Source organism: Quercus suber, unplaced genomic scaffold (genome assembly GCF_002906115.3).
Source record: "Quercus suber isolate HL8 unplaced genomic scaffold, Cork oak 2.0 scaffold_396, whole genome shotgun sequence".
NCBI classification, from domain to species: domain Eukaryota; kingdom Viridiplantae; phylum Streptophyta; class Magnoliopsida; order Fagales; family Fagaceae; genus Quercus; species Quercus suber.
In genome coordinates, this window is record NW_027069848.1 from 26,093 (window position 1) to 53,466 (window position 27,374).

At 37.2% G+C, this 27,374-nt stretch overlaps 1 protein-coding gene across 3 annotated transcripts; it reads left to right on the forward strand.

Annotated features, from left to right (window-relative positions):
* Nucleotides 1-494: 494 nt before the first annotated feature.
* LOC112032454 (serine/threonine protein phosphatase 2A regulatory subunit B''beta) lies at nucleotides 495-27,374 on the forward strand. 3 transcript variants are annotated; one of them, XR_010624062.1, is made up of 14 exons: nucleotides 495-921; nucleotides 12,299-12,541; nucleotides 12,692-12,809; nucleotides 12,885-12,984; nucleotides 18,069-18,174; nucleotides 18,400-18,490; nucleotides 22,392-22,533; nucleotides 22,909-23,056; nucleotides 23,232-23,341; nucleotides 24,590-24,746; nucleotides 25,641-25,766; nucleotides 25,880-26,030; nucleotides 26,717-26,800; nucleotides 26,894-27,374. XR_010624062.1 is itself a non-coding variant. In XM_065761118.1 (13 exons), the coding sequence occupies exons 1-12, from the start codon at nucleotides 766-768 to the stop codon at nucleotides 26,018-26,020; spliced, it is 1,638 nt and encodes a 545-aa protein (XP_065617190.1). In that variant the 5' UTR covers nucleotides 495-765; the 3' UTR covers nucleotides 26,021-26,030; nucleotides 26,894-27,374. The 3 variants fall into 3 exon arrangements, 2 of the variants coding, with proteins under 2 accessions (XP_065617190.1, XP_065617191.1); XM_065761118.1 differs by lacking the exon at nucleotides 26,717-26,800; XM_065761119.1 differs by lacking the exon at nucleotides 26,717-26,800 and having other exon boundaries at nucleotides 496-921; nucleotides 12,704-12,809.

A 27,374-nucleotide genomic window follows, 5' to 3' on the forward strand; every position in this document is an offset into this window, starting at 1 on the left:
ATTCGGGATCCGAACCATGACGTTCATGCTTAGTGTTCGTTTGACATTATTAATTTTGTCAACTTATTTTACTATTTAGTTTATTTTTACTATTATTCATGAGTATCATTATATTTTTTGGTACTATTTATAGGTCTTATTATACTATTTCAGTTAACTTTTACTTTTATTTTCAATATTTTTAATAAAATTTTTTTAATTTTAGTAAAATAAACAAATCCCAAATAATTTCTTATTTTTAAACCATAAAGCCATAATCATGATGATGATTCTCGTAACCATTGTACTTTCAAATTATATGAACAAGTTCCCTTCCAATTCAACAGAAGTAAAAGAAAAAAAGGAAAAAAGAAAAAGAAAAACAGTGCACGTGATTGGAGACCGTGTTTTACCTACGGCTCTTCCTCCCACAGCACACGGCCACGTGTGAGTTATTGTTCAACCAATTTCTCACAAATTCAGGTTTTCATTTAAACAAAATCTTTCCAAATTTTCTCATTTTTCTCTCTCTCACTTCCATTTATCACGTCGTCCAATCCCATCTCTCTCTTTCTCTCTGACAAAGAAAAAAAAGAAAAAGAAAAAACTTTCCCTCATATTCTCTCTCTCCAATCACCGATCCTCCAATTCCCACGGCGATCTAGGGTTTCTCCCCAAACCGCATTTGAATCTCCGAGTTCAATTCCCTCTTCTGCCTATCGCGGATTCTCCGTAAGGTTTCCCCCGTTTCGGTAATTCTTGGATGAGAGAGAGAGAAAAGATTGAATGACGACGAGCATGGAGATCGTGGTCGATGCGGCGTCGTTCGACGCCGACCTCTTGCAGCTCTCCGAGGTTTCTCCTTTGGCACTCAAATCCAATCCGGTCTTCACCGAGAAGCTCTTCGAGCAATGGCTTTCTCTTCCTGATTCTATTCGTCAGGTATAATTTGCTTTCGAGAATTTGAGCCTTGGTTATGTTCATTTTTTTATTAATTTGAGAATTTACGAGTATGGTATTCGATATCTGTTGCTTATCAACAAAAAGAAAAGAAAGAAATGTGGGTATGGATATAAATTGAGAAGTAAATGTATGTATTCATTTGTGCGCGTAATTATGTGTTTTTAACTTCTGGTACTAATGAGATTGGTATTTGATTGAGATTTACTTGCTGGAATTGAGAATTGTATGGCCTGAGGAAGGACTGGTTGATCTGGATTCATGGGGAACTCGGTTGTTAGTTTTGAGAATTGTGATATGTAAGTGTAACTAAGAAAGATCATGGGACTTTTAGCCATCTAGTTTCTAAAATTCCTGTCTTTCTTTCTGGGTGAAGTAGCAAAAGTAGATGGGTGTTTGTAAGTTGGGGAGCAGATTATGGGTTTGGGATATTTTTGATGACATGGAGATTCTAAGCAAGATTTTACTTAAAGCCTTGGAGGGTGGTTTCATAGTTGTATGTAAGTTTGGGGGCAGAAGCAGAGGAATTATGAAAATCTCCCATCTTACTTTTTTTTGTTGATGATACTATTTTACGTTAGGAAAATCTTGAACAACTTGGTTACCTACGATGTGGAGTTCCTTATTTTGAGGTGGAGTGAAATTTAAGGTTAAATTTGAATCAAAGTGAATTTTTAGTGATGTAGCACCTTCTCCCCTTATAAGTTCTAGGTGGAGGGTGAGTTCATGGGGTTCAAGACTAGGATGCATGTGTAACTTACCAATAAAAAAAAAATTGTGGTCGCTATTGGGTTTTTCTTAAGGCACAAACAGTGTGAAATGCTGTTATTGAAAGGTGGAGAAGAGACTTGTAAGCTAGAAGACGCTCTATTTATTTGAGGCTCACTCTTGTAAAAGAATATATTATCCAGTCTTCCCACATGCTTTATGTTGCCTTTACTATGCCCATTTACATTGCTAAATAGTTTGAAAAACTTAGAAAAGAGCCCTTTTGTTGTTGAATTAGGTGGTGTCCAAGTTCATTGAGTGGAAGTTAAGGTTTTTTTTTTTTTGGAGTGGGGGGAGGGGCATTTTTTCACTGGAGGAGGTGGATTGGGGTTTCATAATGATTATTGGAGATTTGGATTTGAGAGGGACCAACTTTGAAGGCGTGTTATCATGCTAAAAATGCACCTTATCTCCAATTCTCACATCAAAAGCATACATTACTAACAAAGCAGTCCACCTGTTCGAGTAGCCTTCCATAAACTACAAGCATGTGTGCTATGCACCGGCTTTGTTATCCAGCCATCCCCTTCACCCCATGCTTTAATTTACTGCAATAATCTGTCTTTCTTAAGGCTGACTCTTCCTCCCCAAACTGTGACAACCACTTTCCTAATAAAGCTCTATAAAAATTGCTCAATTTGTGCAATTGTAAGCCTCCGCATGCATTTGGGAATCACAATGTGTTCCAATCCACAAGATGAAACTTGAACTGCATCCCTTGACCCATGTTAGAGAAAATTTCTCTGCAATTTTTCTAATCTATTTGACATGTGGGGCGAAATGGTAAACAAAGATAGGTAGTAAGTACGAAGACTCAACAACACACTCTTAAGTAGCGCCATTTATCCCCGTTTTGGAAAGATATAATTTTTTCCATCCCTACAATCGTCAATTTATCTTCTTTAAAATGGAATTTCGCATTGCTTTCACCTTGAAAAAGGAACCCAAAGGCTTACCGAAATAATTCATTGACAAACTCCTAACATAACAAATTAGACACCTCATTTATACCCTTAAGTACGCTCCTACCTAGATTGCTTTACACTTACTCAGATTACTTTAAATTTGGTTACTGTTCAAAGCAAGTTGGTACTATTGTTATGGTGGATCCTAGGAAAGCGGAATTTTTTTTTTCTTTGGTTGAGCAACAACAAACAGTGGGGCTTTTAGGATTTATTTTTTTGACTGTAAGTTAAGGAATGATTATCACAGGCCTTTTGTTAAGAAATAATTGTTTCTCATTTGAAAGAGTAACTATTGTTAAGGAATAGCTATAAGCTGCAAGCATGAGATTTTGTTAGAAGCATGTCAAGTTTTGCAGTGGGCAACATTAAGAATACTGAATCCAGGTTTGTATCCTGGTAGCGAAAAATTCTTTTGAGAGTATTCTAGGACTGAATGAGGCCTGGCTACCGCAGATTAGTCACATATGCGGCTTGGCTACCTTGAATTAGCCATAGATTTTGTGCTTTCTTCATAGTATGGTTGCTACTGCTTTAGATTTCGTGTTTTCTTTCTGATTTGGTAGCTGCTGCTTTCTCTCTTTTCGCAATGGGTGGTTCCACTTTTTTCTTCATTGAATCCAAAATGTTTGAGTTTTCCGTTGAGGAAGGGGGTTCATATTTTTTTATTATGGATCTTTGAGAAAGGTCTTACCTCAATGCGCTCTGTTTTTATGGGGAAGGAGAGTGCAAACCGATTCTTGTTCCATTTGGAGGAACTTCTTTCAAAGCGATCACCTGGTCATTTTGCAAGAACGATTAGAGAGGGTGACATTGTTTTCATCCTTCAATTGGGGTCCAACGACCATGGCACGTTTTTAATGGTTTCTGAACTTCTTCATGGTCGACGGAAGGGTAACATAGTGATATCGGAGGGAAGGTTGGGTAGTGGCTGGCGTGGCTTTGGCTTAAACCTGAGGAAAACTTTAAAACCAACTTCCTTGAGTAGTCATGGATCGCTTCATAGAATACAAAGTGCACTGAAGGCTGATGCGGCGGTGGTGGTTGGTAAACCTCATAATCACAGCAGTGCAAAAAATATAGGTAAGGAGAAAATTACGGTCTTTCAAAATTTGAATCCTTCAAATCCCAGTAATTCAGTCCGTGATCAAGGCAGGAGTTATTCTGGGGAAGATACGGCACAATTCGGGGCTGATATTTTGTCTAATATTAATGTAATTGCCAAAAGTGATTTGCTGACACTAGATATCACTTTACGTGTGAAGCGTGGGAAAGAGGGGCAGTGGGCTGTAGTTTCTTCTTTTATTAAAGATGTGGGCTCCAATCATATTAGCCATGGAATGAGGCCCAATACTTTCAAAGGCCATAACATGTACTCCCAAAACTGGGCCCCCAAACCTAAGCCTAAAGCCTAGCCTCAGCAACCTATTATTTCTAAGCCTAAAGCCCAATCTCAGCAACCCAATATTTATAAGCCTAAAGCCCAACCTCGACAACCCATTTTTTCCAAGCCTAAAGACACCCTCTCTCAACAGAGTACAGATAACATGCCGATGAAGCTCATCTCCCCCTCCATGCATCCTTCAACTACCTTTACCACCAACGGCACTTCTTACCCACCAAGGTGCACCACTAGTACCGATACCGATATGCCTCCAACGTCCACCATCATCAAGGACACCACGTCCGACATCGTCATCTCCCCACAGGTGAAGAACAATCCCACTCCTCCATCGACGGCCGATATCAATTTCTTCCCACCAGTGAAGAACATCCCCACCACCAACAGCAGCAGCTCTTCTCCACCACGGGCTGATTCTTTACAATTTGGGTCTGTGTCGGCCATCAACCTACCACCGTTGACCAACGACATTTCTCAATCGAGCGCTACTGCTCTCTCCGATTTGCCAGTTGCTTTGGTGCTAGTTACAACTGAGGATTGTCATGTTGAGCCCCACCCCTCCATTAAGAATTTCGTTGAAGATTTGGAGCACACCTGGGGTAATTCGGAGAAATGGGTCTTAGAGCTTCGTGGAGGTAGACAGATAGCTATCCCTCTCTCACTTTACCATTCACTTGGGAGCTTGTCGGACTTTTCCGATCTTGAGGGAGCTGTGGGACAGGGTAACAACACTTTCAAGGAAGAAGGGCATATTGTTAGTTGGGCGGATGAATGTGAAGGTGCTCTGGATAATGTTTCTCTTGTTTCAGGGTCAGATTGTGAGTTGGAGGAATCTAAAGGGGGTCTTGTAAATTGGGAAAATGATAAAGAACCATTGGTTGTGCAACCTTTGGCGATGGCTAACCCAGTTGCTCCACTTGTAGAAGTGGCAGATACTTCCACTCAATTATCACCATGGGTTGAGAAACGAATTAAAGCCTTTAGGAAATCAGTGGGTACTTCCTTGGAAGGCTGCGAAGCTTTCCAGTTCTGTTAGAAGGGGGAAATTTTCACAGAGGCAGCCGTCCTTTTTGCTTTGAGAATATTTGGTTAAAGGCCGAGGGTTTTGTAGAGAAAGCGAAAACTTGGTGGGAGTCCTATCATTTTCAAGGTTTCCCTAGCTTTCGGTTTGCAAGCAAATTGAAAGCTTTGAAGCTAGATTTAAAGAAATGGAATGTAGAAGAATTTGGCAATGTGGAGGATAAGATGAACAAGTTATGGAAGAACCTTGAAGCACTGGACTTGCTGGAAGATAGTCGTCCTCTGTCATATGATGAGACTTTGGAAAAAGAACGGCTTCGCATTGATCTCGAAAAGGTAACTCTTATGGTTGAAATTTGTTGGAGGCAGAAATCTAGGGCCCTTTGGATCCGAGAGGGGGATAGAAACACTAGGTTCTTTCATTGAATAGCAAACTCCCACAGAAGATTTAATACGATAGACAATTTGATGGTGGAAGGTGAATTGACATCAGATCCTAATTTAGTAGCAGCTTGCATCTCTCATTTCTATAAACAATTGGACTCTGAAAATGAGGGCCAAAGACTTGTGCTTGATGGAGTGGATTTCTCTATGATTTCTGAGGAGGAAGCTGCTTGGTTAGAAAGACCATTTGAGGAAGAGGAGGTATATGGTGTCATTCAAGGTTGTAATGGCGATAAATCTCCAGGACCAGATGGTTTCTCAATGGCTTTCTTTAAGGCTTGTTGGGACTTTTTAAAACTTGAAATTATGGAGGTTGTTGCCAACTTCCATTCACAAGCTGTCTTTAAGAAAAGCCTTAATGCAACTGTCATTGCACTCATTCCAAAGAAAGTAGATAATGTCAGTGTGAGAGACTTTAGACCTATTAGTCTTGTGGGTAGTATTTATAAAGTCATTTCCAAGTTGCTGGCTAATACACTGAGAAGGGTGATTACTAGAATTATCTCTGAGTCTCAAAATGCTTTTGTTCTGGATAGACAAATCCTAGATTCTGTTTTAATTGCTAATGAGTGTTTGGATAGTAGGCTCAAGGCAAGGATACTTGGGGTTTTATGTAAGTTGGGTGTGTGGAGAAAGCTTTTGGTCATGTCAGCTGGGATTTTCTTATTTATATGTTGCAGCGTTGCGGATTCTCTGAGAAATGGAGAAAGTGGATTCTATTTTGTATCTCCACAGTGAGATTTTTGATTTTGATAAATGGCTCCTCTAAGGATTTCTTTGGGAGCTCTAGGGGGCTGTGCCAAGGAGATACTCTCTCCCCGCTCTTATTTGCTATTGTTATGGAGGCATTAAGCCGTTTGTTGGATGGTGCGGTTCTGGCTGGACACATTTCGGGCTTCACTGTTGGTACCAGGGCTAATACCCCCCTCATGGTGACCCACCTACTCTTTGCGGATGACACTTTAATTTTCTGTGATGCTATAGCAAGTCAGATTGAATATTTGCGGGAGATTTTAGCCACTTTTGAGTTAGTGTTAGGGTTGCATATTAATCTGGCTAAGTCAGAATTAGTTCTAGTTGGAGAGGTGACTAATGTGGGGGAGCTTGTGGCATTGCTGGGTTGTAGACAGTCATCTTTGCCAATGACTTACTTGGGACTGCCTTTAGGTGCTAAATTCAAGGATAGGGCGATTTGGAACTCTATCCTAGAAAGAATGGAGCGAAGGTTAACGAGTTAGAAGCGATTATACTTATCAAAAGGCGGTAAGATTACCTTAATCAAAAGCATTCTCTCAAGTTTACCAACTTATTTCCTATCTCTCTTCCCTCTTCCTGCGGATATTGCTATTCGTATTGAGAGGCTTCAAAGAAATTTTCTTTGGGGTGGGATAGATGAGTCTCCTAAATTCCGACCAGTAAATTGGGCCTAAGTTTGTTCTCCATTGTAGTATGGCGGTTTGGGTATTAAAAATTTGAGAACCTTCAATCAAGCTTTGTTGGGGAAATGGTTGTGGAGATATGGAAGAGAGATAACTCATCTCTGGAGGCGGGTTATTGAGGCTAAATATGGGAATGATTGGGGAGGTTGGTGTACAAAAGAAGTCTCTAATCCTTATGGTGTTAGTCTTTGGAGAACAATAAGACAAGGTTGGCTAGCCTTTTCAAAATCCATTTAGTTCGAGGTTGGTGTTGGTGACAGAATTAAATTTTGGCATCATGTGTGTTGTGGGAGCTGTACTCTTGGGAGGCTTTTCCAGAACTCTATAATATTAGTTGTAATAAGGAGTCTTTTATTGCAGATGTTATGCACTTTCCTTACCAGAGGCTTCACTGGGATCTTCTTTTTTCTAGAGCTCCCCAAGATTGGGAAACAGAGCATTTTACACTTTTCTAGATCTTATCAATTCACTGCCCCTTAATGGTGAAGGTCAGGACAAACTATGCTGGAAACCAACTGGGAATAAGAATTTTAAAGTGAGTGAGTACTATCTCTCTCTTTCCTCTACTCTCGACATTTCTTTCCCTTGGAAGCCTATGTGGCGTTCAAAGGTCCCTACTAATGTTGCTTTCTTCTCTTGGACTGCCTCATTAGGTAAGATTTTGACTACTGAAAATTTATGGTATAAGGGTGTCGCTGTTGTAGATTGGTGCTATATGTGTAGAAAGAGTGGGGAATCGGTGAATCATCTTCTTCTTCATTGTCTTATTGCTTATGAATTATGGTCTATGGTGTGGGCTTTATTTGGTCTTGGTGCTATATGTGTAGAAAGAGTGGGGAATCGGTGAATCATCTTCTTCTTCATTGTCTTATTGCTTATGAATTATGGTCTATGGTGTGGGCTTTATTTGGTCCTCAATGGGTTATGCTGCATGGGGTCTTTGATTTATTTTGAGTTGGCAAGGGTCTTTTGGCGGGCATCAGAGCAGGAGGGCTGTCCCACATTGTGTCCTATGGTGTATTTGGCGAGAACTGAACTCAAGATGTTTCGAAGGGAAGGAACGGTCTATTTCAGAAATTAAATCTCTTCTTCTCCACACCTTGCTAGAGTGGAGTTCTTCCTTTAATCTTTTCCTTGTTCTATTTTTTTAGAAATGCTTGATCTTTGTAATTTTTGTATTTGATGTACTGTTTTCCACGTACACCCCCGGTGTACCTGGACTTTTAATTAATACAATTCTGTTATTTAAAAAAAAAAAAAAAAAGTTAGTACTATTGTTATATAAGTAAGTTGCTCCCTCTTTGTGTCACAAAATTAATTCGTATTATCAATAAACAGCAGAGGAGAGATCTTTAACTCATCCATAGAATCATTGCCAACACAAAACTCAAAAATGTAACCCTTCGCCTCTATCCTACACTATCCTACTCAAGACCTCCATCATTAGAATAAATAACAAGGGAGAAAGAGGATTACCTTTCCTTAGGTGCTTGAGCTGTTAAAAACCGATGGGAGAGCCATTCACCAGTAGGGAATTTCAAGGATAAGACAATATGGAACCCGATTCTAGAGAAGATGGAAAGGAGATTGGTGGGATGGAAACGTTTGTATTTATTCAAGGGAGGTAGAGTTACCTTAATTAAAAGCACTCTATTAAATTTACCTACTTATTTTCTATCTTTATTTCCTATCCTTGTTGTTGTGGCTAATCGAATTGCAAAAATTTAACGGAATTTCTCATTTTTTTGGGGGGGGGGGGGGTAGGGGATGAACATAAATTTCACCTAGGGTATAAGGAAAGTGAGACTTTTTAATGAAGCTTTGCTTGAGAAGTGGCTTTGGAGATTTGGGCTTGAAAAGGATGCCTTGTGGAGGCGAGTGATAAAAGTGAAATATTGCTATAGATGGGGTGGTTGGTGTTCCAATTCTGTTTCTGGTCCTTATGGTGTTGGTTTATGGAAAAATATTAGTTGGGGATGGCCTTCCTTATCTCATTACATTCTGTATGATATTGGTGATGGGTCGAGGGTAAAATTTTGGCTTGACTGTTGGTGTGGGGAGAAACCTCTTGCTGTCAATTATCCAGAATTGTTTAGATTTTGCAGAAATAAAGAGGCAAGGGTAGTTGAGCTTATGAAGTTAACTAATTGGGTTCTTTTTTGGGATGTAAGCTTCTTTAGGGGTTTTCATGTTTGGGAATTGGATGCTATGTGGAGCTTCATGGTTACAATATATGGCTCATCAGTAAGGGGGGTTGGGGAGGATAAGATGTGTTGGAAACCAAATAGAAGTAAGGGGTTTATGGTTAAAGATTATTATAGTCTTCTAGTGGGATCTATTGATTTTGTTTTCCATGGAAAAAGCATTTGGCAACAGAAGATTCCTTCTCTAGTAGCTTTCTTTGTCTGGATTGCTGCTTTGGGAAAATGCTTGACAATTGACAATTTGAGAAAAATGAAGATTTGGATATTGGATTGGTGTAATATGTGCAAGTGTAATGGGGAATCAGTTGACCTTATTTGTCTTCATTGTCCGATTGCTATGGATTTGTGGTCTATGGTTTTTGGTTTATTTGGAGTAAGTTGGGTTATGCTACAATCAGTTGTTGGGCTTCTAGCTTGCTGGCTAGGCCGGTTTGCTTGTCATCAATACGGGAATATATGGAGAATCATTCGCCATTGCTAAATGTTGTGTCCTTGGAAGGAAAGAAATAGTAGATGTTTTGATGATATTAAGAGATCCATACCTGACCTCAAGCTTTTTTTCTTTAGAACTTTATTGGATTGGTTGTTTGTTTTGCGAAACCAATCATTCTCTTCTCTTCTTGTTTTTATTGATTCTTGTAATTTTTATTCTTGATTGTTGACCCCTTCACACTTCTTGTGTACTAGGATGTCCTTTTTTTGATATCAATAAAACTTATTACTTATAAAAAAAAAAATGTAATATCTGATTGGATTTGTCTACTCCGTTTAGCACCAAACCCTATTCTTCCATGCAAATATAGTAATGCTTCTTAGCTCACATGATCATAAACCTTTACAAAGTCTTAACGTCTATATCAATCCTGGTATCATGCTCTTGATTTGACTCTTAAGACATTCACTAGCATACTAACTGATTCCAAAATCTACTATTCTCTCACAATTGCATCACGTGTTTTGGGCACTAGTTTCTCCAGTACTACTTTCATTTTGTTAGCCAACATTTTAACTACCAATTTGTAAATACTTCCTGCCAGGTTAGCAGGTTGAAAATCCCTATTATTCTAAGTATTAACCTTTTTAGGGAAGAGATTTTTCAAACCTACAATAATCATGAAATTATTTAAAAAGGGCCATAACCTCACATGTGAGGACCCTCTAACAGTGTTACGAAATTCCATTGTAAAACCATCCAAACCTAGAGTTTTATCATTGTTTAGCTGCTTCAAGGCCTGCAGTTGTCAACTCCTCCCTTGTAATTTGTTCATCCTGGGACAACCCTTCACCACCTTCCTTCCCATCCAACAATTGCAACTCAATCAAAAGCTCCTCTTTTGTCAACCCCACATCCCCAAATTTTCACTTGTTCCACTTCCTCATACCCTTCATGAGAGCTTTCAGTTTCCTTGCTAACACAAAACTAGGGAGGCTAATGAAATTGTACCCATTCCACCACAACTGTATCTTATCCATGTAGCCCTCTGTTGTTGATCAAATGTTTTCAAAACCCACTGGAAGCCATCCTCCACATTCTTCAGTAAACAAGAAACAGAAAACCTGCCCACACTCTTCACCACTGCTCTCTTGTTGGGGTTGTTCAACCTTTGCGCGCGTGTGCACACACCCACACATATATTAGGCATATTTTTATGTTTATTTGATGTTTTCAAAATAATAACAAATTAACAACTTTAAAAATCTTTAAAAACATATGTAGAATCAGAGGAATTTTTTTAAATTAAATATTTTTTTTTCCTCGCTACACACAGAACTTGCATGCAGGAGTGTGACGAGTATCCATGTTTCTTAGATGCAGGCTGCATATAATAGTTCTAAAAACTGAACCATAGAATCCAGCTCCCCGTCATGCAAAGATCAGATGTTCATACATTTCTTATATGCTTCCAAAGACTCATCCCATATATAGTACTCCAGCAACATCTCTACACCATCCACCCAGAAAAGCTCCATATTATAATCAACAGTTTTTCTCCATAAATGGTCTTGTTCCTCCATTTATCTCCATAGCTATTCATTTAACTTGAAAATTCAAAGCCTAATAAAAGTTAGCCCATGCATTCAATACTTGAAATACTTGAAGGAGTGTGTTATTTATAGAGGAAGAAGTCTGACATCTTTCTTTATTTTTCCAAAGTGGGACATATAGCACTTCTTATTAAAATCTCTCTTTTATTAATTGAGGTGGAATCATAGCATCTTCCTTCATTCTTTCAATACGAGGCTTGCAACATTTATTTTTATAGCCTTCCCCTTTCAAATTTTCAATGTAGGATTTGCATATTCTTTAATTATTTATGACATCATTACAGTTAACCTTTGGTTGAACTTTGGTCTGACCTTAAAACCTTGAATCTCTCTTTTTTTAGTTCTTAAACAGTCTAGTTTTTAAGACATTGGTCCTAATACTACCTGTACAAGAAAGAGTCCTCGTGTGTGTGTATATATATATATATATTTATTTATTTATATATACACACACAAACACACTCTCAATGACTTGAAGAATATATGGATTTGATTTATAAAAATATTTAGTGTTTTCGTATTCAGGCATGTTAGCCTTCTAGTTATTTTTCTTATATTCTCTTCTCTTTTCTCTCTCTTGTGGTATTGTTCACAGTACTGTTCTAACAATCCATGAACATATAATTTTTGTTTTTTTCCTTCTTCCTTACAACTCCAGTCAAGCCCTTCCTCTTATTGATCAAAATCATGAAGCCCCATGTGTGTTTTCTATCAAATAGCATTAAAAAACTCATCACTCTAGCTAATTTTGAGCTTTAACCCTTTCTTTACAATTCTAAATGCTAGGTCCCCAAACCCTCCTAAACCTTAATCAACGACAAGCACCACGTAGACAAATTCCTCAAGTTGTTCTATGCGATATGAGGTTGGTTGGGCAAGTGGCTAGTAACTCTATTGCTGGTGCTAGTAGTAGCTTGGTGGTGGTGGTGATTTGCATGATGTGGTGGCCTAGTAAATTTAATTTGCCTATACTTTTATCCATTATTTCTTGCTTTCCTAATTAGCTAACATGAACTTCGTTTCGAAGCCAATGTATGGGGTGTAATCTAATTTTTCATGCTTCTCTTGTTTTAGGTAACATTATTGCTCAATGAAGCAAAGGCGGGTGGTCCCTTGAACGTCCCTGGAAATTCTTCTAGTCCACGTGCTTCCACAAGCAATTCTTTGCCTTCTATGTTTCCTGCAGGCAGTGCTCCTCCACTTTCACCGAGGAGTTCATCTGGTTCCCCTCGGATAATGAAACAGAGGCCTGGACCTTCTATTTTAAGTTCACCCCTGAAAGTGGTTAGTGAGCCAGTTAAAGAATTGATACCTCAGGTTTGATGAAACTCTGATCTTCTCAGTTCAAAATTAGCTGGCTGCACTACTTGCTATTTCCATCCTTTAGTTAGCTGTTTCTGTCTGTGTGTTGTCTGCTAAACTGATATTTCGGGGTATGTTGATGGTAGTTTCTAACATAGTTACTAGCAATGTTTGCAGTTTTACTTTCAAAATGGTCGTCCACCACCAAATGAAGTAAAAGAGCAATGCTTAATGAGAATTAATCGGTTTTTCCATGGGCACTTCGATGGACTCCAGATGCATGGTGAGATATACATAAGCTATTAGTTTAGGTAATAATTCTGGAACTGCTTTACTAATTTTTTCTTTGTAATGTCAGAATTCAAATTAGTAACTAAGGAAGTCTGCAAGCTACCATCTTTCTTCTCCACGGCCCTTTTTAGAAAGATTGACGTTAATGGCACTGGTTTGGTGACAAGGTATACACTTCTGGTCATTGTTGGAGAAAGTAATAGCAGGGTTTAACTATGTTTTATCTCCCCTGCTCTTTATTATATTGTAATGATAATTTTTTTTTATTAATTATTTTGGATAACCTTATGTTTGCTTCTGTTTAAAATTGAAAAGAATATTCTTTCAGTATTTTACACTGAAAACTCAAATGTCTGAAGGTTTTCTCTCTGCCACTGGAAGCTCTCAGAGATCTTGCTTCCCCCTACTTTTAGGGAATGCTCTTTTGTCCACTTATCTGGACAATGATTAAACTTCTTGTCTCTTCCCCAAACACTGGTTTTGAGCATCTTCTGTTGGGTTAGGTGCATTTAATTAGAGAAATGCTGCCACTTATTAGAAGCTTACAACCATTAATAAGAACTTTAGTTTTGGGGGTGTGTAGATATCTTTCTACCCCTTTGTAAGTTTAAGGTTATGCTAAACTGAACTTCTTGCAGATTTGAGTAGAATTTTTCTATAGTTAATTAACCTTTAGATCAGGATAAATGAAGAATATTGAGGCTCTCTTGTTAACAAGTGGAGGGTGGATTTGATAGCCACGTCTATTTTGAGGTGGGGAATGGAGAACATGTGCAATTTTGGTAGCTGTATCTGACCTTTTACTCTTTGGTAGTTTTTTTGATGGGCAAGTAAACTTTATTTAAAAAATAATCCAAAGTTGTATAAAAAACAGCAACCTTGGTACACAGGGAGTGTATGTACAGGGAAACAAAAGCTATTTTACTCTTTGGTAGTTGACCAAGACACTTTCATAGCTTCATACTTGGAATGCAATACTGAGGGAGGGAGAAGCTTTGGGATGTCTGGTTCATAAAATAGTTTAATGACTGGGAGTTGGACTTGGTTGCTTCCATGCTTGAATTTCTGTATTCAAATATGCCAAGGCGGGAGGGTCTTGACAGAATGAGATAAATTTTGTGAGGTAAAGGGGTGTTTGATGTATGGTCTTACTATGGTGTACTGCAAACACTAAAGGAGATCTCTTTCTTATGGAGAGGAAGTTGGTGTGGCAAATCCCCAAAGCAGGGTAGCTTTTCTTTGTGTGGACAGCATCACCACAGCATGGGGGGAGATTTTGACTAATAATAATCTTTTTATTTTTATTTTTTATAAGTGACTAATGATGATCTTAGAAGGAGAGGAATCACATTAGTAGACTGGTGCTGTTTGTGTAGGAGTAGTGGGGATTCAGTGGATAATTTGTCATTTCATTTTGAGAAGTGCTACGTCTACAATATTTTCACAACAAATCATAGGTGGTTTGTTGTTATTGGTTCAAATTTGAACTTACCACTGAGATTACTTTTTTGACCCAACAATAACAACTAGAAGCAACCTGCCACTTAAGATTTATTGTAAAAATGTTGTGAAAATGTTGTGGACGTATCATTTCTCTTTCATTTTTTATTATGCCTATGCATTTGGGGCCTATATATTTCATCTCTTTGAAGTTAATTTGGTGCTGCTGCATAGAGTATCTGATTTATTGGTTGTTTGGAGGGATGAATTTGGTAAAACGCTTGTCCACTGTGTGGAATTTAGCTCCTTCATGTCTAATGTGGCTAGTGGGGGAGTGGAATTCCCATACCATTGAAGCTGTTGAAGTTTTGGAAGTGTAGTTTAGGCTTCACTTTTAGGATTACTTTGTGGATGGTCAACTGTCCTGGGTCTCAGCGACAGTGGAACTGTCACTGAGTATGCTATTGATATCCTTTAGTTGTAATTCTTTGGATACAATTCTTTAGGCTATCGTGTGCTTTGTATTGTTCATGTGGTAGTTTTTTCAGAATATCATTTACTTATTAAAAAACAAGGCATTAGGTGGCTATACATCAACATGCCTGACACCACAATTTGTGTTCATTGGAGTACTTGTGAATGGAGTCTAATTATCTGGTTAGACAATTATCATAACATATCTTCTGTATGTATGATCAACCTGAACCCTCTTTGGCTGAATGTAAAGTATTTATGGTTTCTGTGTAGCTGATTACCATAGTGAGCTGCTGTTTCAAATTCCTGTAACACTAAAAAGAACTGCTTAGACATCCCCATCAAACTCTAAATATTTTCTCAAAGCCTTTCTGTTTTAACCATTCATGCATAAGCTATTCAACAGCAAGCCAAGCCATTAGTCTCTCATTTTAGTCCAAGTTTTGGTGAATCCTGTATCAGATTGGTATTGTAGCAGAAATCTTGAGGTGTTAGACACTGTACAGAAATATGGGTGAATTACTTGAGGCTTTGGAGGAATCCAATGTAGATTATGAAGTTCCCAAGAGAAAATTGGCTTTGAAATGTGAATGTGGGGGCATATTACAGGTTTTTGTTGACAAGTAATAAAGTTTTATTAAAAAAGAGAATTTCCTCCTGTCCACAATGATGTACATGAAGTCTCCACAGAAATTGCAAAGAATCAATTGGAAAATCTAAGAGATTTGTGAAACTCAAAATTGGAATTACAATGTGAAAATCCCCAAGCCCAAAACCACTCAAACAAGGTTTGAATCAGTAAGGATCTCAATTGATCTAGGGAGCTCTCAGTATCCTTAAACATACAGGAATTGCTTTCTTTCCATGCTAACCACATCAAACATGAAGGTGCTACATTCCAAATTTCCGTAGAGTGCTTCCTAAACTAATTCCTCTGCTCAAACAAAAAGGGATGATACTGTTAGAGGTATTATCCACTGAACCCCAAACATGTACTTCATTCCACAAAGCATAAGGAACATCATAATGAAGCAATAGATGGTTCACCGTTTCCCCACTGCACTGATACAAGCATCACCGATTTACTAAAGATAAGCCCTTCTTGACAAGGTTTTCAATAGTAAGAATTTACCTGCAGTCCACAGAAAGACAGCTGCCCTCTTGGGGGGCCTTGACTTGCCATATACTCTTGCTCTTCCGGGGGAAATTAATGCCATTAGCACTGCGGATAGCTTTATAGAAAGAACAAATATCAAACTTCCACTCCCTACTAGACACCATTTCATCTTATCACCCCCCTGGTAGGCACCTATGCCTAGTAGTGAATATGGTTTAAGAAGGAATTCACCATCTCCACCTCCCAATCATGAAAATCCATCTGAAAGCATACATTCCAGCTGGTAACCTCCCCATCCAATTGAGAATCCAATAGATCAAAAGACTGAGGCTTCCCTATCAATTGGGTAGGCAAACAAGCTAGGGAACAAATCTTTTAGATGAAGATGACTACACCATTGATCATACTAGGACCTTACATGAGCACCATCACCTACCTCAAAAGCCACATGTTGGAAGAAAAAGTGTCCCATCCTTCTCTAATACTGCTCCATAGGCTACATCCATGTGATCCTCTACCTGGTTTTGTAATCCATACGTCCCATTTGTCCCCATATTTCTAGGCCATAACCCGGCTCCACATATGATTAACTTCATGCCCAAAACGCCATAACCATTTCCCCAACAATGCTTGATTGAATTCCCAATCTTCCTAATCCCTAAGCCACCAACTTCAATAGGAGAACATACCTTATCCCACACCACTAATGGGTATTTGAATAACTCCTCCGAAGCACCCCACAAGAAATTGCCTAAATCCTTTCTAATCTTTTCATCCATTGATTTTGGAATAGCAAAGAACAAGGGGTAATGCGCATGTAAGCTTGAAAGCATTTAGTCATCTCCATTATAGGATTCCATACAATTAATAGCCTGAAAGATGCCCCCGAAGGCATTGCCAAATAAGTCATTGGCAAAGAGCCAATTCTACAACATAAAATATCTGTCAATTCAGCCATATTATCTACCTGGCCTACTGGGACCACTTCAAGGCAAATCAATACCATTCTGATATACAGAAGCTGCTCCCTAGAGGCATCTCAAAAAGAGAATGGTGCAAATAAGAGATGTGAGACACTTAACCCCCAGAGGCATCACTTCTATTGGATGTTTGGATGATATATGTTTTTTGAAGGAGTGATATTTATATCAACCTGACTATCACAGCAAAGTCGTATATGTTACTAACTTTTGGTCATGGAGACATGCAGTGGTCTTCTCATCTTGGAAGTCCTCTAGCTGCTGCGTATTCAACTAGTGCAAGTGACTGTGCAAGTTGAGGAGTGTGCCAGAAATTGCCATTGATGCAGAAGGCACGAAGAAAATTTTATTTCAATTTTGCTTTATTTCTTTTTGGAAGTCAATTGTATTTTTATTTTAGGTATTAGTAGTTAATTAGGTTCATTATTATTTTTATTTAACTTCTCAGAGTATAATTTTTGTAATTCAATAATTGGAATTTCCCAAGTCAATAACAATTAGGGTTTCCAATTGTCAGTTAGAACTTGGAATAATCCTAGGGGTTCAAGTGATAATCCAATGGTAATGGCATCTTTTGTGGTGCCATGTGTATGGTTTGAATCCGTACCCATGACTTGGTCTAATTTCCATCATCAGTTATGACTTAGAAAAAGAACCTAGAATATGAAAGTCCTTATTTAGTTCACAGCTGAGTGCGTGTTTGAAACAAGCTTATTTGGCTTTTTGCTGATTTTCTTTTGCTGAAAGTGGGCTAGAGTATGCTTGTACTTTGAAAAAGTGAGAAAAAAGTTAGGTTTTAAAAAGCTTGACTTAAGCACAGAAAAGGCTAAATGAAGCTAAATGCTAAAAGCAAAAGCTTGTACACAAAAGGACAATAAATTGCTGTGAAGGACACCAAGTTATAGTTTTATGAATGATAACTTGATTAATTATAATAATATCCACTTTCAATCTTAATTCATGATATGGTTAAAAGTAATAATAAGAAGACAACAATCACAACAGCAATAATTTACAATCATTTCCTCAGATGAGAAAGTCTACTTGACTGGAGTAGGGCTTACAACCACAATCTTAGGCTTACTATGCATTTTTTGTTTATATTCATTTTATTTAAAAATTTTCAAAGTGCCTTCTGTTTCTAGTATCATTGAGCACTAGCTTTTGTTGTGCCTCATTGCTAGTTATGGACCAATAGATTATGAGCACTATGCAATTTTTTTTTTTTTTTTGGGTGTAGGGATGCATTTGTTCAGTATTGGGTCATTGGAAATAAGTTGACAATGGATATAGCAACCCAAATGTATACCATCTTGAAGCAACCGGATATCAAATTTGTTACTCAGGTAATTTGTTTTGTTGTATATCTCTATTTATTCTCCTTTAAAAAAAAAAAAAAAAAAATTCAAAATGTGAGATACGTTTGCAACATGGTATCTTGACAGTTGCATTCATTAACTACTTTATTATTTTTGGTATTAAATAATTGTCAGATTTTTTATTGATGTTTTGTGACTTATTACCATAATCCCTATTTCTCCATTGTTTAAGAATTTCCAACTTGACAACAGGATGACTTCAAACCCGTTCTTCGTGAACTTTTAGCAACTCATCCAGGGTTGGAGTTCTTACAGAGCACACCAGAGTTTCAGGAAAGATATGGTTCGTTCTCAACCTATTAGTCAGCTTTAGATGTTTCTTGAGTTCGATGCTGTCATAGACGTTTTTTTAGTTTTATCTAAAAAGGTATCATCCTCCCATTATAATATGTCGGCCATTGCAGTTTCTCCTCCATCTCAATAAAATTTTATTATATATATGCGCGCGTGTGTGTTGGCCTTCAGGTTCAGATAATTTTTTATTATTAGCTGGTCCAATTGTGTATAGATTGATGGCACTCAAATTATCTAAATCTTCAATTTGTACTCTTGTTTACATTTCATAGATGGTGTTAGACTGTTAGTTCAGGGTCTTCTCTCTGAGGTTTTATTTTTATTTTTTTAATGTTTTATAATCTTCATATTACAAGTAGTAACTTTTTCAAAAATATTAGATTGTTAAAAAATGAAGACTACTCTTTGCATCAACCCCTCGAACTCTCAAAAAATTAAAATTAGACTTCTTTTGATGACCAATCTAGGAGGCAGACACTTTAAAAGGCTAACCACATAAGTGTTTGATACATATTGAAAATGGCCGGTTATAACTTGGAGTCTTGGACATGGCAGCAATTTTTTTAATGATTTTCTTTAAATAAAAAAATGAAATGGATACTTTTGGGAGATGGTGCAACATATGCATTTAATCAGAGCATCCAGAGTGTCATCGAGTGATAACTTGATAACTTGGTGTGTAGCTTGGAATAAGATCCTAACGGGTGATAACTTGAGATTGAGGAGATTGGATTTTGTGGACTGGTGCATTATGTGCTGTCACTGTGGAAAGACGGTAGACCGGTTACTTATTCATTGTGAGATGGCTTATCGGTTATGGACCTTTGTCTTTATAACTTTTGGCTTGTCCTGGGTTATTCCTAGATCGATACCAGATTTGCTTTTTGGCTGGTGGAATTGGTTGGGGAAGCACTTGTCTCAAATTTGGAATTTAGTTCCGTTGGGCATCCTATGGTGTGTTTGGAAGGAGCGGAATCGGCGGACTTTTGAGGATTTGGATAGCACTGGTGATTAGTTGTTTGCTTCTTTTAATGGGACTCTTTTTGATTGGTCTAAGGCATGGGGACTCACGACTAGTGACTCTCTCCCTTCTTTTCTTAGCTCCCTTTCTCTTTTGTAATTTTTCTGTTGTTTGGTTTTCTTTTTTGTTTTTGTTCTGTTTTCTTCTTCTTGTATTTTCTAGGTTTGCTCTATGTTCTTCATGCATAGAGTAGCCTTTCGTATGTATATCATTCTTACTTATAAAAAAAAAAACAATACTGATGGAGGCACTAGCAGAGCTCACCTCATCAATATCTCTTTCATGCACATTTTGAAGGGGCCTGTAGGAAATTCCTTTGCTGCCCACCAACAATGAAGGAAAGGTCATAGAATCTGGCAGATTGCTGTAATGCCATAAACCTCAGTATATTGAACTCCTGATCAGGGACTGATGAAATTTACTTACCACAGGGAGAGAGAATGAGAAATGAAGTCAATCTAGTTGTTGCTCTATGATCAGCAATCATTCTAGCCTTTTTTTTTTGCCTGAGTTATGGTGCAAGGAGTTTCTTGTGGCAAGGCCGATACTGCCATTTCTACCTAGAATGGTTGCTTTTGAGAAGATCAATTGTTGAATGTGAGAATCTGTTAAGATTTGATTAAGATATTCTGTAATTAAAACAGATAATGGTGTTTCTGGTTGATTTCAAGACAACCGGGTCTCCTAAGAAAGATGGAAGAGATTAGAGATGAATAAGAGAACAAATGTAGTGTTTGGAAATTTTTTTTTCAGCGCCTTCTCTTACTGTTACAATCAGACTTATACCCTCAAGCTCAAGTAAGACTAACTATGGTAACTAACTCTGTTGTAGCTAACTTTGATCCCCTTTGCCAGCTAGCATAGGTATAGGTAACTAACTACCAACAACTTCCAAGCCATGTGCTTAATACAATACCAGCACGTCCAATACAATTCCCATCTAACTACTAGGCCAATTATACAACTTGGCAGCTATTACAAAATTTTAACCAATATTCTAACAGTATCGCCTATAGCTTGTAAGAATTCCCAAGGAATTATGGCTTTGCTATTTTATGGGGATATTAGCTTCATATTGGTTCATTTGGATGGGAATTTTTAAGGAGGAATTGGTTTTCAGTTTTTAGCGGAAGTGGCTTGAATAATGAAAAGTACTGATTATATCTATATATGACATGCATGGATGGATTTAAGACTTATTAATATGTGGGTTTGAAATGATTAAGTGATGACGTTAATTCAAATTCATAATGCAAGTGATTTTGCTGGAGTAAAACCCTTAAGCGCAAATCCATTTTTTTTTTTTTTCAAAATACTTATAAAGAAATTTATTTTTTTGATAAATACTTATAAAGAAATTTATACTAGCAATTTTTTATTTAAATCACTTGATTTTAAATTCTTAAATCCAATTGTAACCTATATGTTGGCTTTCATATTTTATCCAAATTGCTTTAGCTTTTTATAAAATGTTACCTTAGAAAACCTTTTGTTTTTTGCTTGATTTATAGTTAAGCTGTTGGTTTATAAGTAGCTAATATTTGTTATTTCCATACAATCAATTCCTTTTGATGTGTTATGGGAGGGGGGGGGTGTTTATGAAACCCTATTAGAGTCACTCATGGCTGTAGTTTATTAGGATGGGATGAGATTGATTTGTGCAACACATTAACTTTGATATTGGCATGATGGTGGGTGTGGAGATCTGCCTTTAAGGGTGGCTTTTCTTGTTTTGTATGCTAGCACCACTGATAGAGATTCTTAAGTGGAATCCTCATTGGTGAGAGAGGGGCGGGGGGGACAAAGAAGTTGGGACATAAGATTCAACTGGGACTAATGACTAGGCGTTAGAGTTGGTGGATTCATTCCTTCATCTTTTAGATTCTCATACCCCTGTAAAAAGGGTGGTGACCAAGTGAAATGGAGCTTAAAGAGGAGTGAGAGTTTAGTGTTTGTTCATATTAAGGGGATCAAGTGCTGTCCTTTTTCCTTGGAAAGGCATTCGGGGTGTTAAGGCTCCACGGAGGGTATCCTTTTATGTTTGGACAATGGCATGGGGGAAGATTCTTACTTGTGAAAACCTTATCAAGAGGGTATATGATTGTGAGTTGGTGTTGTTTGTGTCGGTGTAGTGGGAAGGTGGTGGATCATCTATTGATACACTGCATGATTACTTTGGAGTTATGGAGCGTTGTTTTTAGGTCATTTGGGATTTAGTGGGTTTATCAGAAGAGGTCATAGATCTTATATTTGGTTGGAATAATTGGTTTGGAAAGGCATTTGTTGGATATATGGAATATAGTTCCGTTTTCTCTGATGTGGACTGTATGGAGGGAATGAAATTGGCGAGCTTTTGAAGATATGGAAAGTACAAGGACGCAATTGTTAGCATCTTTCACCACTTCTTTATATGAGTGGTCTTGCACTTGGGGCTTCACAACTAGCCATTCTATTGTCTTTTATACGAGGAGTCATTATCATTGTATATGTAATTCTTTCGTGATGTAATTTTTTAGGAGTTCTTGTTCATGAAGTAGTCTCTTTTTTATAAAGTTATTCTTACTTATAAAAGAAAGTATGATGCTCATAGAAAAAAAACAGTTTACATAGGCTGAGTTAGAATCTTTGCATGAGGCTGACTGTTAGACTAGTCCACTTGAAGTCCTGTGCCTAAATTATTTTTGATAAGAAAATGTATTTATTCCACCTTAAGTTTAATGTCCCAATAGCAAGCTCATGCTGCTAAACTCGGTTCCTAAATTATTTTGATGTCTAAATTTGAGTTCTATTTACTCTAGTGCTATTAAAGATGTGATTGTTTCTTACCTGATGCAACTTTTTAACTTAAAATATTATTGCAATGGGCCAGCTGAAACTGTAATATACAGAATATTTTACTACATAAATAGATCTGGGAATGGTCAACTTACACTCAGGGAGCTGAAACGTGGAAACTTAATTGATGCAATGCAACACGCAGATGAGGAAGAAGACATCAATAAAGTTTTGAGGTATACCAGTTGAAGGCCTGTCTTAGTTTGTCATCAAGTAACTTATGGATAAATAGGGATATTAATCATAGGACGAAACTTATGTACAATACTGTAGATGTTTTTCCTTAGGTTCCTCTCTTATGATTTTGCCACGTGACCACTTAACTAAAAAATGCAATTTTACCTCATCAGAAAAAAGTTACATGGCAGAATCTTAAGAGGGGAATTTAAGAAACAGTATTTAAGTACTGTACCTAAGTTTTTCCCTTAATCATGAATTACATTTCACAAAATCAGGAATATATTTTTGGAATCATGCTTAGTGCACAATGTTAGATAAATTTTTAAACATTTTTTGCCCCTTTTTTTTCTTTCTTATCTCATCCTTTACAGGTACTTCTCGTATGAACATTTTTATGTTATATACTGCAAGTTTTGGGAGCTGGATACGGATCATGATTTTTTGATCGACAAAGAGAACCTTATCAGATATGGTAACCATGCGCTTACCTACCGGATTGTTGATAGAATATTTTCTCAGGTTTGTGTCAATTGGTGTTCTTGCTTTACATCACTTTACCTGCTGTTTATGGGAAGAAAAGTTTTCTTCCATTGAATGCTTCCGGTTTCTCTCTTATTCTCTTTGTTTATTTTTTTCAATTATCTCATTTTGTTTGACTAGTCTCTTTTGCTTATTTCTTTTAATACCTTCTCAGGTTTCAAGGAAGTTCACTAGTAAGGTTGAGGGCAAGATGGGGTATGAAGATTTTGTGTACTTCATACTGTCAGAGGAGGATAAATCATCTGAACCTAGTCTCGAGTATTGGTAGGTTTGCACTTCTTATTTGCACCAGTCACTAGTTTGCATGCTCAAATTTTATATCTACGCAAGTGTAATCATGAGTAAGGAAGCAAATATGAAATGGGACATCTAAGTGGAGCATATATGCTGATTTGCATGATTGGCAGCGAAAGGAAAGTTTGGTTGAATTCTTGCAATGTTAATAAAGTCCTTGAATCAAGTATATCAGTACAAAGTTTGATTTCCCAAGGGCTAAATTTAACTTACGTGTGAAAAAGGTTATAAAGAGCTATGAAGAAAGTTCATACTATCAGTTTGAAGTTCAATTTTGTAAGCATTTGGCCTTCTGTTTTTCATGAGGTAGCTCTTTGAATATACATCTTTTTACTTATCAAAAAAAAAAAGAATGGAAAAAGACAAATTGAGTGCACAAGATGGGATGAAAACTTAATTAAAATACTGTGAACAGCACATTAGTCACTGCTTACCCAGACTATGCGAATGTTATCTAATGCAATTTTGTTTGAAGTTTTCTGTTAATATATATGTTGTAGAGTTCTAGTGGAGATTTTTGTGTTATTTAGCCTAAAATCTTAGCATTTGTTTTTTTTTATTATAAAAAAGAACCTTTATCAGACTTAAGTTTTAAAATGCAGAAATATGAGTTCTGTAAGCTATGATTATTGCCTGTCTTCCAAAGAATGAGAGAGGCAGCTATAGTGCATGAATGTTAGAGCACCTGAGTGGCATCCCTTTTTCCTCTTTTATAGAGTTTCTAGACTTCTTGAATCTTTGTTTGTATTGGGAGTAGCTCAGATGACACATTGTGTATTTGAACTCTCTCCTTTTTTGAATAAAATTATCTTACTTATCAATAAAAAATTTTAATTCCTGGTTCCCATGTTATCCTGAATTTGCATTGTACTTGCCAAAAGCAGTTTGGAAATTATTGCTTTTTGGTGCCATATTTATGTCAATTTCTTTTTAAATTTGCTTCTAATAGAAGTTGCTTCAGAACTTATTTTTTATGCAATAAAACCTGTCTTTACATTGTCTTAAAGATATACATTTTCTTCATGTTTGCTCAGAATCACCTATACAATATATACCTTTTTGGAGGGGATAGGTAGAGAAAGACATCTTTTGATTTCTTTTTGAACCTTCAAAACATTTTCTTTCATGGATGACCACTCTGAAATTTTTTGATATCTTTACAGAGTTTATTGTGCTATCAGTTGCGATGTATTTGTGACATTAAATTGTCTTTTACAGGTTCAAATGCATAGACCTGGATGGAAATGGGATTCTGACACGGAATGAGCTGCAATTCTTCTATGAGGAGCAGTTGCATCGAATGGAATGCATGGCCCAAGAGCCTGTGCTCTTTGAGGATATATTGTGCCAAATAATTGACATGATTGGACCTGAGGTTCACTTTTTCCTCTTTTCTTCTTTTAATGATGGTTTTGTTTCCCTTTCTTGAATGTTAGGGTTTGTGTGGGAACATTTTCTAAGAGAAACAACTTCTAATAACCATTAATATTTTATTGCATACCAATGCCCTGATTTCTAACGTCCTTCTTATAGAGTACATATGATGCTCCACAATGTCCCAGAACTCTCTCTCCTGTCCCTTTATTTGGGCCTGGGGCTTTTGGGAAATTAATGCAATTACAATTTTTGTAAAAATAGTGCAGATTTCTTTTGAAATCATGTCTTGAAGACTTGATTCTTGATTCTTGAGCTTGAAACTGTGTCTTGAAGACATGATTTTAAGGCTGATCTGACTAAGTCGTGTTAAGAAAAAAATAAAATAAAAGCTCAAACAGTTTTTGTCCTGCCAAACACAAACCTACATGTACCCCTTATCTTCCTCATCATGAGATCCATTCTATTTCTTTACCAAACACAAATCTACCCCTGCCCACCACTGTTGGATTGCCCCCAGCTAAATGAATTAAGGGGCAAATGAGGTTGCCATTACCACAGGTTCTTCTCGAACTGCTTCACGTCGCAATAGAGAGCAAATTATAAATACAATACTGTACTTGTTGTACCGGCCAGTTATATGGTGCATTTAACCGCTTGGAATGTACTGCTTTAAACACTGGTTTGTTTCAGCCACTACTAGCTGTTTCTGTCGATTTCCACTGATATACAACCATAGCTTTCTCTTTTTGTTTATTTTTTGTTTTTGGGATATGATAGCTTATAGTGAACTCAGTTTGCCATGAGTAGCCAATGTTCCTTGAACATATCTACAAAGGCATCATTAACTAGAGATTATTTTACTGTGCCTGACATGAAATTTTCATGACTGCAGAATGAGAGCTATATCACACTGCATGACCTGAAAGGTTGTAGACTTTCGGGAAGCGTATTCAATATCCTTTTCAACCTTAATAAATTTATGGCCTTTGAAACTCGTGATCCATTTCTCATTCGTCAGGTACTTGAAATGTTTCTAGTTTTTAATCATTGCTTGATGATACATTAGGATAAAAGTGTGATTCTGTACTGCTTGCCATTTTTTATGATAGAATGATGTTGTGATGTGAACAGGAACGAGAAAATCCAACATTGACAGAGTGGGATCGCTTTGCACATAGAGAATACATCAGGCTTTCAATGGAGGAAGATGTTGAAGATGCCTCTAATGGAAGTGCAGAAGTTTGGGATGAATCACTTGAGGCTCCTTTCTGAGTTTAATTAGGTAAGCTATGTCAGTTTCTATGACGATTCCTTTATATATGTTTAAAGAGGTGTGCACATGAGATAATTTTAACGTTAGTGTTAAGTCAGGTGAATTTTAAATTAAAATTTCTGGCGTGCAGATATACATGTAAACATGCATAAATGTGTGTGTGTGATTATTCAAGTTGGCTATTGTATATGTCATGGTTTCTTGCTGGTAGGATTTAGAATCCTGGTGATGGAAATATGTAATCCACTATATATATGAAATATTATGTACTGCTTATTTCGTGCCCTCGTAGCATGGAAAGTAATTTGGGTACCGACACATAGTTGGTTCTCTAAAACCAGTGGTAAGACTTTATCATGTTGGATGACTTGACTGGTCTCATTTTCCTCAGTTCTCTCTCTCACTGTAATCTTGAGTTCTGTAGTGTAGATTCGTTGGTGGAAGACAAATATTGCTGATTTAAGAACTGACGCTAAAAATATTGCAAATGGTGCTGATTTTTTTGGCCTATACAAATTGTAAAGTAACCGTTATTCTAATGGTGGTGCTTTCGTCTGTACACGTGACAACTTGCATAAGGTTTTTTCATTACTGAGATGCTAGTATGGCATGTGTAATATTGCTCACCTTAAGTAAATAGGTAATAATAAGGGTAATATAGTAATAATGTCCTCACCATGCGCTCTCCCATGTAGCTATTGCTTTCTTTGCACTTAAAGGTGGACTCAGAAAGTTAAAAGTGGAGTGCAAATTCTGGAGTTGTGTGGCCCTCATAACAAGTTATGCCTTTATTATTACTCTTATTTTCCCCTGTTTTTCCAATTACTTAATTAGAAGTTAACCCTAAATGTATTTGTTCTTGTTAACTACAGGTTCTAACAAGGAAGCTCCGAATTCTTCTTAAACTGGCCATCCATCAAAGAAACTGTTTTACTCTGGATTATTTCTTAAATGGACTATGCAAACACTTGACCTTATCAGATGGAAATTCTGGGCTTGGCTGTGTGGAATGAATTTTTGTTGTGCTGGAGTTGAAAATATTCAGATCTTTGTGTGCATTGAACTGACAAACATTGGGGAGAGTTACAAAGGAAAATTCTTTTACATCGTACCAAGATGTCTCATGGAGGTGATTATATAATCCCTGGTTGACGTAGTTCGGAACATTAAGTGTATTTGATTATTTTCCTTATTTTAATTATGTTGAGTTGTAAGTTATCATTCATGTCTTTCCTCTCTCTTACCCAAGTTAGTGGATGGTTCTTTCAATACTTCCATTTGTATGGTAATGTGCTGGTCAGTGTCATAGCAATTTTGGCTCACTCTGGTTATTTCTAAATTTGATTCAGTCAA